Source organism: Carica papaya, chromosome 4, assembly GCF_054855325.1.
Source record: "Carica papaya isolate Zhongbai chromosome 4, ASM5485532v1, whole genome shotgun sequence".
Classification (NCBI taxonomy): domain Eukaryota; kingdom Viridiplantae; phylum Streptophyta; class Magnoliopsida; order Brassicales; family Caricaceae; genus Carica; species Carica papaya.
The window spans coordinates 30,130,046-30,144,154 of NC_142312.1; the positions used below are offsets into that span (position 1 = coordinate 30,130,046).

Below are 14,109 nucleotides of genomic sequence, written 5' to 3' on the forward strand. Positions count from 1 at the left end.
ATAAAATAAAATGGAAATGCTCATTGCAGAGAATGTGGCGGGTCCGTTGCTCGTGATGGTGACTGTTCAGGAAAAAGTTAGAGTGGGGCCCAGCAGGTCTGCCACGTAGGTGAAGGATGGTTCAGATGTTGACACGTGGACGGGTGTGGTGCTCTGGGTTTTTCCACGTAGCGGAGGCAGATGCAACTGACTGCGTCACATAAGGTGAGATTTACCATTTTAATTTCTCGCACGAATTTAGACAGTATAAATTAAATAATTAAATAAAATTTATTCATTATAAATTATTAAAAAATTACTGCAACGTATAACGGTAAAATTATATAATATGAGAGTTCTGTATAACAACATAATAATTACGTATGCATGTATCTCGGGTGTGCGTTTATGGAAAGTCGGCATGGGAATAATGACAATCAATACTACTCCATTACAAACCAAAATAACGTGGTACGTACGACGTAGCGTGTATTAATAAATATATACAACCTCACTAGCTGTCTTCATTGCCTCAAGCACAAAGATAAATATGTAGATATAATATATATATATATATATATGTATATACAAACATATATTGAGCTTACCAAATGTAGTAGATGTTTCAAGAAGAAGTTACTTAATTTATTGTCGATTCTAATTGCTGTTTTAGGTTTAATTTACATAACTAAAACATATTTTGTATTTAAATCATCAGTAATTTGAATCATTTGATTGCAAAATTTAATTTCTAGTGTTTAATATATTAATGATATAATATATATATATATATATATCGTAATGTATATACACACATATTCAATGTATAATTAGTTATATATTCTAATCAAAACAAGATTTTATTAAAATACATAATTTGGCTATAGGACTTTTAATAATTTTTCTACCAAAATTTGGCAACGATGAGGAGCTGATCAACTTTTTCTAAAGAGATGACATATTTACAGTTGTAATTTACGTCTAGTTGTGTATAATTGAGTCTCTAATCCGGTGTTGCTTATCCATATATGAACTTATTATGGATATACCCATATATATATATGTATTTATATGTATGAATATATATATATATATATATATAGTCCATTTTGATTTCAAGTTTTGCAAAATTGCGGCTTACATAGACTAAAACTAATTAAGTCATAAAACTCATTTAGCGAAAATTCCAAGTAATTTGGTAAGAGATGGATGGAGACGGCGTAGAAAAGTTGGAAGCTCGCACTTCAATGTAGTTTTTGATATATACAAGATAAATACATATATATGTTTTTGTGTGTGTGTGTGTGTGTGTATATATACACACACACACATATGTAAAGGAGGAGAACAAGATCAAAATATAAGGGAGTCAACGTGAAGATGAAGATGTAAACTAAAAGACGAGCTTCCTTACTTGTACTCATGCAGTGAAAGTCGAGAACCAATTTAAAGGTACCGCCCGATTCATATACGCCTGACACGTGTGAGCACCGCCTAGCACCAAGTTTCCCTTTCATATAATCTTTTACCCACATGCAACAAATGATTATAATTATATATATATATATATATATATAGATATAAAAGAAAGCTGCATGCATGGAAGATAGCAGGAGGACAATTGGGTTGGATTTCCTCTGTTCTTCAAAGTCCAACATTGTAGCTGCCTAAACCTAATTTCGGTATGGAAAAATCCAATGACCTCCTAAATGGTTGGTGGGGAAGCAGGAAACGTGGGGTAAGGACTGAACCTGTGATTACATGAAGAAGAAGATGATCATGACACCAATGAATTACCACATAGAAAATTTAATTTTGTATACAAAAACTGGCCTCTATATATATATATATATATGCAACTTATTTTAGATAAGGATCATTAAATTACAATAGAATATTACTAAATTTTCATTTGGAAAAGGACAGATTGTATGACAAATAGAGATGATAACCAGTTGCTTTTGGGATATATTTCACAAAATTCCAATCTTAGCCTGATTTTAAAATTTCATTATACAAATTCATATTTAAGTTGAGTGGATTTTTTTTTTTTTTAAATATTGTTTTTAGCTTGACTAATTTTTCACTGAAACTCAATTTAACTTGACCCAAATATATATATATATATATATTATATGTATGTAAGTTAGATTAAAACATATATTATATATATTAAAATATATATGATATAACGAATTTTTCAATACCAAACTCCAACAGAACTGCAGCGAATTTTTTTAAGAATTAATCAGGAGATCAGTTCCAATTTTGCCATTCATGTGGAACAATGAGCAGTGGCCTTTGCATATGCTGAGTCTACAGTCAATTTTATGCTTAAAAATAAACATCGTAAAAATAATTAATTCATACATTTCAATGAGTTTTGTTTAATTTTTGTGTTTTTATTTTTCTATAAAAATATACATCTTTTTTTTTTTTGTTGTCATAATCTTTTGATGTGTGTTCGACTTGATGAAATGATTAAATAATTTAATCTCGAATCGAAATGTATTCTTAGTTCAAGGGATGTACATGCTTGATCCCCATTAGAATTGAATTTCTACTTGTGTTTTTAGCCCTAAAGAATTAAATTTCAATTTGTGTTCTTGGCTTTTAAAGGCATACTCAATTGTCTAATCTCGAACAAAACTAAATTTTTTGTAGACAACAATGAGAAAACTGTCACAAAACCTGCTGTTTCTCGATCTTTGAGCTATCTTCCGATGGTTTTGGAATGAAAATCTTGATCTGCAGAGAATTTGAACTTTTAATGTCTCTTCAAAGGCTGCAGAGGTTGTTTGATTTCTTGAAAAATTTACTGTAAATTTTTTATTTGGATTATTTGGAGACTTGAGAGCAAGCTCATTAAATTATTATGTGATTAATTAATAAAAAAATCATAATTAAACACTAAATAATAAATAAATCTATTAATTAATTAGACTTTAGTACACATTTACAAGCTGTTAATATGTAATATTGCCAAATCACAGAGCAATGTTAAAAAATATATATATATACATATCCCTATAGCAATGGGGTTAAGTATGGTGTACTTGGACCACCACACTTCATATGGGGTACTCCTGTTTCTTAATTTTTGTCAGCAATAGGTTAAGAATGTCTTTGAGCCGGTAAGGGTTCAAGGTCAGGATTTTGACTCATTTAGTGGCAGTTCCATTTTTATATACATACATATCCCCTACGGATGTAAGTAGGGATCAACACTCACAACCACCAAGTAAAAAACAAGAATAGCAAAATGTTCACAATGGTATAAGAAAAAGTTTGATTAAAGAAATCAAATGCAATCAAGCTAAACTCATCTTTATTACTCTCGAATACATCTACTAAAACAAATGAAGGCATCACCGAAATAATATCAGGGAAAAAAAACTGGAAACTGCATCTACAAATGGTTTACATTTTTTCAGCACACGAGACAGCACGGCCAGAAGCAGAGAGAGAGAGAGACAGAGGAAAACAAAAACTCCCGAAGTGATAAGTTTTCCTGTAAACTTTAACATTTGGTGTTGTATGATGAACAGAAACATGATGAAACATGGGTCACTCACTATTTTGAGAACAGCCCTTTGGTTAATGAGGAGAAATCGTAATCCTTCCCCGACTGTGATGGAGTAGACTGGCTACTTGAAGAAACTGGGGAAGCTGACTGAGGTTTGTTGGTTGTGGGGGTTGCCACGCCATTAACTGGGGTAACTTGCTCCATTGTATAAAAGCTGAAAATAAGAGAAAAACGGAACTATTATTACATTATTATCAAAGGTTGTGTTTTAATGTTCACAGGAAAGAACTAATGGCAAGACCAGAAACATGACACTATAAACAGTAAAGGATTCGACTAACAGTTAAATTACTTGTTTCACAAGGGAAGAAATTCATATAGGGAGCAAACGAGGGTGATTCATGAACCTTACACACACATTGTTTAAAACAGAAAAAATTATTTGCTGTGCATTTACATTTCTTCCCCGAAAAAATCATATCCAGGAATATCATTATGAGAAATATGGAAAAAGTTGCATTTTTATTTACCTGGGTGCTGGGTATGGTACAGAGTTCCCTGCTTGATGTGTCAGTCCCATGTTCATATTCTGATCAAAAGGAAAATACAGCAACAATGAGAATCTCGCCAGATACGCAGTTATCAAACAGCTACGAAAACTATATTCAACTAATGTTATATCTTACCTGCATTAGTTTCTGCAAATCAGCAGGTCCACCCATCGGCATCATCATTCCAGGAACTTGGAGACCAACATTTGGCCAATTTGGTGTAGGAAAGTTGGCACCATTGGATGCTTGTTGGGGATTACTGGCAGAAAATTTTGGGTCTCCACCACCAGATTTTGCTGCAGCAGCCATGAGAAGGGACTGATGCTGTGCCAGCATCGCAAGTTGCTGCTGATGCACAAAAAATGGCGACACGATATTCGACTGTAATGCATCCGAAAAGTGACATTATAAACTCTATATAGCCCCTCCAGAAAAAATAAAATTTCCATATATTTCTGAACACGAAACCTACAATAGGACCTCATGGTATATCTTGACAAGATATGGAAACTGGGAAAAAAAGAGATATTCCCAAATGCAACACATCGATGATCAAATGCTTGTATTTGTAAGGAAAAAGATAGTAAAGGAGGTGTTGATAAACTAAGAAATAATCAATCTACTAGATTTTTGAATGAAGATCCCAAGACAAACAAGCTTCAACAAGTACCTTCTCAAAGAGGCTCATAATATCATTTTTTACGTCCTTTTGGGGCTTTTGTGGGGCTTGGGAATTTGCTAATGAAGGGGAATCTTTAAATAAATCTTCAATCCCAGTAGCAGCTAGAGTAATGGTCTCAGTTGATTTTGCTGAACCTGCTTTCTCAGTTGATGATGCTTCTCCAGCGGCTGCCAATATACTGAGTGTCAAAATCAACAGCAACAAAGATAAAAAGACCATAATCGCTAATCCTAAGTGATTCAAAAGACTGAGAAAATTACATCAAACTTAATCCAACCCGAAATATGCGAATTTGAGTTAACAAGGAAAATTATAAACATAACAATACTGTTTATATGCCCAAGTTTGCAGATTGAAAATGCAGAAAGATAAAGGTCAACAGATCTACTGATCATTCGAGAACCATATTAGATACTTTATTTAAAGAACTCTCGAGAAATAGAAGTTAATTTATGGCTTAAAAATGTTTTCTCCTTAACTCAGCATTATATAATTTTAGAATTCACCTTTCATAGTTCTACAGAACAAATAAATTCCGTCATTTTCGCCACTTACCTGTGCCCTTTACTTTAGATTAGGACAATTTATGATAGTTATTAATCATGATTAATATATATTCGATTAATACTCACAATTAAATATAGTAATAATCCCTTGTAATAAAGAGTAATTTAAAACCAAAAGATGAAAGCCTTTTTTCATATGGAGCTTTTGAAACCAAACAATTGAGGAATGGATTTTTATTTATACAAGAAAAAATAAGATCTGGAAATGTATCTGATACCTGCTGATCTTACATGCTACATGTCGTACATAGAAATATGTGTATTTACAAATATATCAATATATGGAAATATGCATGTATTTATGTGTATATGTCTTATATAGAAATATATATGTATTTACAAATATATGCATATATGCAAATATTTGCTAATGTATCTATGTATGCATTTATCCATTTAGATATATTTATGTGTATAGATGTGTATATATGGATGTGCATGACATGTATGTATATATACATAAAAGTATCTTACATGGAATACTATGCAATATTACCGTAAGAAAAAGCCGTAGGAAAAAAAGTCAGAGAACATTGGCTACTTGGTCAATGTAAAACTTATGGCCACATAAATTGATTTTGTAAGCTCATAATTAGCATATCTGATTCTTCTCTTTTAACTGGTGATAGGATCAGTTTCAGCACATGTTTAAAAAAGGATCGACACAAGTAACTGCCTCCAAAGAAAATATTGGCACATGTGGATAATGCTGTACAGAGTTAGATGATATTTCTGCATTTTCCGTTAAAAATTTGTCAGATGTTCCTTTCAAAAACAAAATTTGAACAGATTTTAACGGTTGGACCTTCTTGCAATGTTTAAAAAGGAAAACTACGGTTGGAGTATGAATGTTGGGACCAGGGTCAAAATCTGAACTAAAGCACAAGGGCTTTGATGTAGAAAACAGAAAATAATTGAGATCGAATTAAAAATTATGACGTACATTGGAAACCTGCCCAAGCATCATCATTTGAAGATGCCTCTGAGCCATTTTCACTAGGACTATCTACAGACAGCATGTTGAAAAGATCAGTGGCAAAATCAACTTTTGGAGGAGAGACAGCTGAAGCAACATCTGCAGCCTGTTTAGTTGTCTCAGCAGGCATTTCTTGTGATTCTGCTTTCTGAACAACCTGTTGTGGTTGCGGAAGAGGTGTCACCTGTATCAAAAAATTAAGCCTCAAACCTGTTTCTTAATATTTGAAAGAAAAAGGAAGAAAGAAGAAGGCCTAATAACAGTTCACTCTGAATATATTAATAGCTATTAGATTTTTGTTAGTTCTGTTTATCACATCACATTTCTTTTCTACTCCATGTACTACTATCCTCAACTTCTATTATCTTCAAATCATTCATATCTTCAAACCATTCACAATGAATACCAATAACAACACTAATGTCACATGGTACTTTCAAGAAATTCTTCACAAAAGTTCCTATAACGGATTTCCTAAGTCAAAATCCCTGCAGCTTATGCAAGAGATACTAAAGTTTAAGATAAGTTTCAGAAATAGAACTCAGATAAGTATCAAAAACGTCACTGGGAGTACCTGCTCAGGTCCTTTGGGAGGAACAGGAATACTGATTCTTGTAGCTGGTAAACTATTTTTTGTAGTCACTGCCTGAATGTGATTCCTTTCCTCAAATAAATTTTCAGAACTGCTGCTCAGTCTATGCCCACTTCTTTCTCCAGACCTCTGCCAGTGCGCGGATGGCTTTTCATCATGAACTCTAGAAGGTGATTGAGATTTTCCATCTTTGGGAGTCCATCGCTTCTCCTCGTACCTGAAAGAGTGGTAACAATTAGCCTAAAAGAAAATATGCAATGTTAAAGCTAAAATGTGATGCAAAGTAAATGATGCACTGGAATCGGATGAACAAAAGTTAGCACAAGTAAATCTCGGGAATTGTAAGGAACATACTTCGCACGAATAAAATTTTCGATCCCAACCCTGTCATAGTTAGGGGGCAGCTCTGCTTCCCAGAAACTATTTGCCTTCTCATTTCCCATTGCTGCATGAAATAAGAGCCATTGTTATAAATATCATTGTGACTTTCAATCTTAAACAAGTGTGTCAAATATGACAACTGCTAAATCATGACTCAAATGCACACTTACATTGAATAAATGCAACCTGCTCTGGAAGCCATGTATCAAGAGTTGCAGATCGAACCTGCAGCAAAACCAAATTTAAATCAGATATCATCCTGCATAACAACAGATGTTTGATTTAACATTATCATTGCATGTTAATGTGGACTAACTAACATCCAATAAGACACATGAAATCTTACAGCAGTGGAATTGAGATGACAACACTAATACTATCATGCAAATAAGATCCAGAAAACAAAAAGGAACCACAACAAGTGAAAGAAACACTTCACTTCTTAATGAAATAAATACTACACTAATGCTCAATTAAGCATTGGGAACTAGCAAGAGCAAGAGTAGGCATTACAAAATACATGTAACTCAACAAAGTGATAAAAACAAAAGCATGTCTAATGTAACAAAATAACATCAAAGAGAAAAAATGAAGTAATGATGCACCAATCCGTGAGCAATCAACCCTTAAAGAAACTATTTACTTGAGGTGTACTAAATACATGTATGAGCTACCTTGATCTGCAAGTAAAAATGCCAATGCCCTAAGGAAGTCTCTAAAGGACATTATATTTTTCAGTAATAAATTGATCAATCAAAAACTGATCTTTATAAAATATACATATTCCTCTCTATAAAGAATTATAAATGTCTCAGCACATAATCAAGAAGACTATTAATATGAAATAATGATGCAACTAATGCAACAAATAACTAATCCTCAAGAAAACCAATTTAGCTTGAGTGTATTAAATACACATACAAGCTACTTTAATTCGTAATTTAGAATGTAAATGCTATAAAGCCATTTCTAGCTACAAGACAAGAATAACACTCTCATCTTCCCAACAGGCAAATTTGTTGGAGTGTACTATAGCAAGAAGCCTAAGCTACAAATGTGCTCCCAATTCAGGCTACTTCTTTGTGAGGATGGAGAGCCCATTCAAAGACCTTGTTAGCTCACTCTTTAAGAGTTTAGAGGCAAGAGTGTTAGGTAATGATGCCTTGGCCTATGTGTACAAAATCCTTATGAGTCCTCTATGTGGTAGATTTAGCATTCCCCCAAAAACACAAGGAATACTCAAAAAGAACATCTTATGCAAATGGAACGGGAGGTTGCTCTGTCCTGATTTTTCTAAAGAAAGTAAAATATTAAAAAGACACCAAGGGCTACCCACGTTGAAAAAGAGGGACCTTTACAAATCAATCAAATATTAATAAGGTTCTCTAAATCTTCAGTAGAAGAAAGAGGAAATCTAGTGTCTCAAACCAATACCCTTAGCTCTACGAAAAGAACGAACCACATCCCCAAAAGCCATTCTATCCGTTTCCTTCCAAACAATCCACACAGTAGCCAAGAGGCAAGAGAGATAAGGTCCTGTACCTATTTTCTTTCCATTTCTTATTTCTTTTTCCTTTTGTCTTTTCCTATTCTTTTTTAGGAGGAGCTCCTATGAATTTTTCAACATCTATCCCTAACTATACTTTTCTCAGTTATAACATTACCAGTCAAATGATCCTTAAATACACATATCTTCCCCTACTAAAAAGTTATAAATATGTCCATGCTCAATCATGCAGGTTGCTCGAAATGAACTTGATGGAAGCCCCTGTTTACCCTTGACATGAATAACCAAAGCTGTCAATAAATTCATGAGAAAATCTGGCATGATTGATTTGGGTTCCTAAAAATTCTGCAGTTTATCACCTTTCAAATTGCATGATTTAAATTTGATATGCCTAAGCACTAGTGGCTTGTGTGAATAATCTATGCAATAAGAGATGCATGGAAATAAATGCAGCCAAGCCAAATTCATGAACCAATAAAAATAGCGCATAAAGAAAAAAAGCTGCATTGAGATGTCAAGAAATCACCTTTGATATGTGTACTCCAAGACTTCTGTGAATCCCAGAACATTGCATGCATATAAAGATGCCTAGATTTACACTAGCCCATCTTGGACCTCTGCACAATATTTGGATGATTATCACCAATCAAAATGAATAAAAACAACAATGAAACAACATTTCCTGATATTAGGCACAATATGTTAGTAAATGAATTTCCTTATTGCATAATAAATTTTTTATAAGAATGGTATGTATTTGGCTGTATTGATTCTTTTGGATGCATACTTGGATTTGCAGTCGGCGCATTCCCTATTTTCTGGAAGTTTAAGAAGTCCTTCAAGAATCTGCACATATAGAGGGAAAGAACCGTAAGAACTTGAAGAGGAAAAGAGAGTGGAATGGCCAAACTAAGGCAAATAGGCTTGAAACATAAATTATTTAAAGAGAGGGTGATGATTAACAGTGTGGACCAAGTACCAGCAGCAAGCAAACCAACCGACTGAAACAAAGCAACTAAAGTGAACCAAGTCAGTGAAATTACCAGTGAACTTAATGTGTCAAATCCTAATAGATCTCATAAAATTTTCACATCCAATGGACATCCAAGCAGGAGTTCAAAAATTAAGCAGACACCTCATTAAAACAATTAACCAGAACCAATAGACTTTCAAGCAGATATAAGTCAAATTGCCAGTCCCACTCAATAATCCCCTCACTCCACCTCACCTCCTTTTCCAAAGACAAAAAAGAAACAAAAAGTTAATGCTACTTCGTTGATCATACCAACTGTGAGCTTCATATGGAGATACAATAAAAAACAAGTGATGAAAATCAAGTGAATTTCAATATGATAGATGAAATCCCACACCCAATTTTAGGTATGTTTATGAAAACCATCATTTCAATAATTTTTTTTTTTAAAAAAAGAAAGATGCCATATCATCAAATTTCCCAGCACATGAAGAACTTACAAATAATTCCGACAAAGAAATTGGAGAATTGCGGCATAAATTTTATAAAGGGTAGCTAAGCTATATGCGAACAAGTAGCAGAACACCACATGAATCAACAAACCGCAGATCAAATCAATAGAAATATCAAAAAGAGTCGAGCATCCATAATCCGCTAATAATACGGTCCCGAGAACCCCGATTACGAAAAGATCATCAACTATTTGCCCCATCTCCCTCCCATTCCCAAGCAACCAAACACAACGTCAACTAACAAGATTGACATCGACGAGCAAGCTAGACATAAAATCGAAGAACAAAATTGAAATTTATGTCGAGGATCAACGAGACAGAGTGAAGACCTTTCTGTGCTTGGCATTTAGCTCCTTGGAAACGTTGGCCTTCTCGTTCATGGTGAGCGGACGGGTAATGAATCGGAATCTGAGAGAAGAGGAAATTGGATGAAACAAAAGGACAATTTGGTCTTTTAACGCCCTTTTCCCCCCCTCCTCTCTCTTCCTCTGTCGCTCCTCTTCCTCTTTATCTCTGTCTCTATTCTTTTACAACAATATACAGTCTCTGATTATCATGCGACCCGAAAGAGAAAGAGGAACAAAGAAAGAGAGACGAGACGAGTCTTGCATCTTGACTTTTAAAATTATCGAGGGCGTTTTTGTTTAGCACGTGTGGGGGACCTGTTTGTGTGGTTTTGCTCCTTAGCACGTGCGAAGAGATTTATAATTTTCCCATTAAAGATCGTATTAATTGTGTTCATGTAGAATGGGTGTGGGTAGCAGAGATCGGAAGAACTTATTGTCTGTCAAAGATCACCCACGAATTAGTTAAAGGTGAACATTGACGATGTTTATCGTGCTACAACCAATTTTGTCCGCCGGCAAATTTATTAGAAATAAAAATAATATTTATCTTAAAAGTTTCAGTAAAAAAATTGGTAGATGTTATATTTTTCGTCGCGAATTTTGGAATACTTTCGATAGTTTTTAATTCACTTGAAATGCCGAATTTTGTAGTATTATTCTACAAATGAATATCGTTCTGACAGTGCAGTTATTCACTAAGAAAGATTACGGTATTAATGCGTATGTCGTTATCGTTCGTACGATCAAACACTTACTGTTACAGAATTGATAAGTTCAGATTCAACATATCTATTACGAATGAAATAAATGAACTGACTAATTGATGAATGTTAATTTCTCTCTATCGGTAAGTCTTCATTCTCATATTTAAATGTCGAATGATCTTTAACAACTGTTTACTGATAATATTATAAATATCTTTTAATTCAAAACGTGCAGTACGATATCTTAATTTTCTTTTAATTTTTATCTCTCCGCGTAGCAAAAAAGAATGGGTGCGGGTGAATTCATGCAGTTTGTTTCTACTACTTAAAAAATTATAATTATTTTTTTTAAAGAAAGTATAATAATTTAAATTATTTTTATTTAATTAAAAATAAAAAAGAAATGAGACGGGTCAGCGGGCGGGTTTGGATACACCGGTTAGACTCGGAGAAAAACGCGGTGTTAAACCAGAGAAAAATCATTGATGCTTCCTCCTTTTATGCGTTCCAGGGAAAGACAGGGCAACTTGTGAGTCTCCCTCTTTCACTAACTTTCTTTTCAAAGTTGTTCATGATTAATCATTGTTATTCTTTGTGTTTTCGTTCGCGTCCTCTGATTGCTTGTTCCGAGAAAGTGCTCTAGAAGATTAAATGAAAATTAATGATGAATTTTGACATGTACCTGGCTGTTATAGCCCTGGGAAAGGAAGGACAAACAGTGTTTTACCAGGAAAACCCTAATTTGATTATTCCTTCAAGTTGGTAAATTCGGGTTTCTGCAATTGTTTTTCACTGGTGACTCGTTAATTTAGGGGGGGAATGCATTGCGAATCCCGAATCCCGACTATATGTTTCCGAATTAGCTTGAAGGATTCAGATACAGTTCCAGTTTAATTGTCTTTATCATTTGGATGAATTTGCAGTGAAATCATAAGTATATTAGCGGCTTTATTGATTTTTCCTTTTCCGTTAAAGAGGAAAGAAGGGTTTTCAATGGAATTACAAGTCCGAAAGACTCTTTTAGGAGTTGTACTGATTTTAATTTTGTTTTGGTCTGTTCAAGTTTTTTACGTAAATCTATGTGATTTTCATTTTAGTGGTGATTAATGTCTTAAAACTTCTAGTAGTTTGCTGTTTTGGAGGAGAAGCAGATTATTCAATTATCTGAAACAGTTGCCGCATCCTTTGAAACCATGGAGAGTAAAACTAGTGTTCAGTCCAAAGGTAGATGGAGGCAAATGGGATCTGAAGAGAGGAAGGCTGCAGTTCATGAAGAAATTATGAGAATGAACCAACTTCCTGCTAGTAGCAGTTATGCAGTTCATCGTCGGCGTGTTCTCAATAAAGTTCTCCAGCTATTATCCATTCAGGTACCCAAAAGATTCGCAAATTTAATTTCCCATTTGACAAAGAATATTGTAAATATCCGATCTCATGTATTCTGCTGAAATACAAGTTTGGTCTTGCACATGGAGTTGACTTATTTTTCACAAGATCCAGTGCTATACTGGTATCTTGTATGAATTTTGGGTTTGTTTAATTTGTCTTTTTTCTTTTATGCTAGAGAACTGTGTCGCAGGAAGAGGAGTTGGAGTTGCTTTTTGCTGGGCTATCTCTATGAACTGTACTGGCCATGGTGAGTTGAATTCAATAGCTCTTTTCGTATTTGCTTGAAGAGCAACTTTTAATTTATGCTTGAACAACTACTTTTGTAGACTTCCAAATTAACTTATTTGCAATAAACTTGAATAAAAAGATTCTGATGGATAAACTATACCTTAGTTGATCACTCTCCATGTCTTGGACTTAGTTCACAAGGTAAGAACATGAGGTGGACTACGATCCTGATAGGTTCATAGTGTCAACTTGAAGAAAAACTTAATTTTCTGTTGTTTACACTTTATTTTGCTTGTACTATTTCAACGATATCATATCTATTTGCTGTTGTTGCAACTCAACTTTGAAAAGGTTTTCCGTGACCCTTCATATAGAATAGATAAATATATTTCAACTTCTGAAGGAATAAAAATTTCCCGTAACTACAATGTAATTTTATTAATTGTAATTCCATAAGTTTTTTAAACGTATTGTTGCAAATCTAAATATTTTAAAGAACATCTCAACATTATTTTATCAAAAATTATTTATCAAAAACTATGATTACTTTTGATAACAACAAGCTTTTAATTACAACTAAAAGAAAACTTTTTAAAAAAGAACTCAGAGCAATCCAACGAAGCTTATGTAGAGCTGATAAGTACTTTGTATTGATGCGTAGTTGAATTTATTCTCTTAATTCTTTACAATACGATTTATAATTCTTAGCTAAATAGAATATTATCCTCATTCCTGCCTTACCTCATTTCTATAACATCTTGATTTCATTTTATAGGCAATTAACGTTTTTGGTTTGGAAGTGTCTTGAAGGTTCCCTATTTGATTGTTTGAATGTAAATCCAGTTGAAAACACTTTGTAATTTGTGATAAAACTCTTTTTGTAGGTCAACGGGTATCACAGCAACTGTGGAGTATGAGATCACAAATTTCTGTAACACTGGAGAAACATGGTTCAAACTTTTGTAGTTAATGTATAGAACAAAACGTCTCTCTCCCTAATGCTTGAAATGCCTGTGAATATTTTTGTCAGCTGTCCTTTTGACAGGTCTTCCTTCTCAGGTTTGATATGGGTGTTTCTTGGTTACTTTTGTTTAGACTAACCATCTTTAGAAACTAAAGACTTAAGGCTGAGGTTTGTGGTACTTTTTTGTCATATTTTAAACTGTGAATATCATTGTTAGTTTGTTCTGGAAATG

At 33.7% G+C, this 14,109-nt stretch overlaps 2 protein-coding genes across 3 annotated transcripts; one reads left to right on the forward strand and one right to left on the reverse strand.

Moving 5' to 3' along the window:
- Window positions 1-3,285: 3,285 nt before the first annotated feature.
- AGD5 (ARF-GAP domain 5) lies at window positions 3,286-10,813 on the reverse strand. Its single transcript, XM_022038994.2, has 11 exons — window positions 10,575-10,813; window positions 9,548-9,606; window positions 9,287-9,377; window positions 7,424-7,478; window positions 7,227-7,317; window positions 6,855-7,089; window positions 6,248-6,464; window positions 4,727-4,905; window positions 4,192-4,437; window positions 4,036-4,094; window positions 3,286-3,719 (listed from the first exon to the last, which is right to left on the reverse strand). Exons 1-11 carry the CDS (start codon window positions 10,623-10,625, stop codon window positions 3,554-3,556), a joined length of 1,449 nt encoding a protein of 482 aa, XP_021894686.1. The 5' UTR covers window positions 10,626-10,813; the 3' UTR covers window positions 3,286-3,553.
- Window positions 10,814-11,709: 896 nt separating this feature from the next.
- LOC110812232 (uncharacterized) lies at window positions 11,710-14,107 on the forward strand. Of its 2 annotated transcripts, none has more exons than XM_088218886.1 (4): window positions 11,710-11,825; window positions 12,421-12,666; window positions 12,861-12,932; window positions 13,798-14,107. In XM_088218886.1, exons 2-3 carry the CDS (start codon window positions 12,490-12,492, stop codon window positions 12,915-12,917), a joined length of 234 nt encoding a protein of 77 aa, XP_088075012.1. In that variant the 5' UTR covers window positions 11,710-11,825; window positions 12,421-12,489; the 3' UTR covers window positions 12,918-12,932; window positions 13,798-14,107. The 2 variants fall into 2 exon arrangements, with proteins under 2 accessions (XP_088075012.1, XP_021894649.1); XM_022038957.2 differs by having other exon boundaries at window positions 12,424-12,666.
- Window positions 14,108-14,109: the final 2 nt, after the last annotated feature.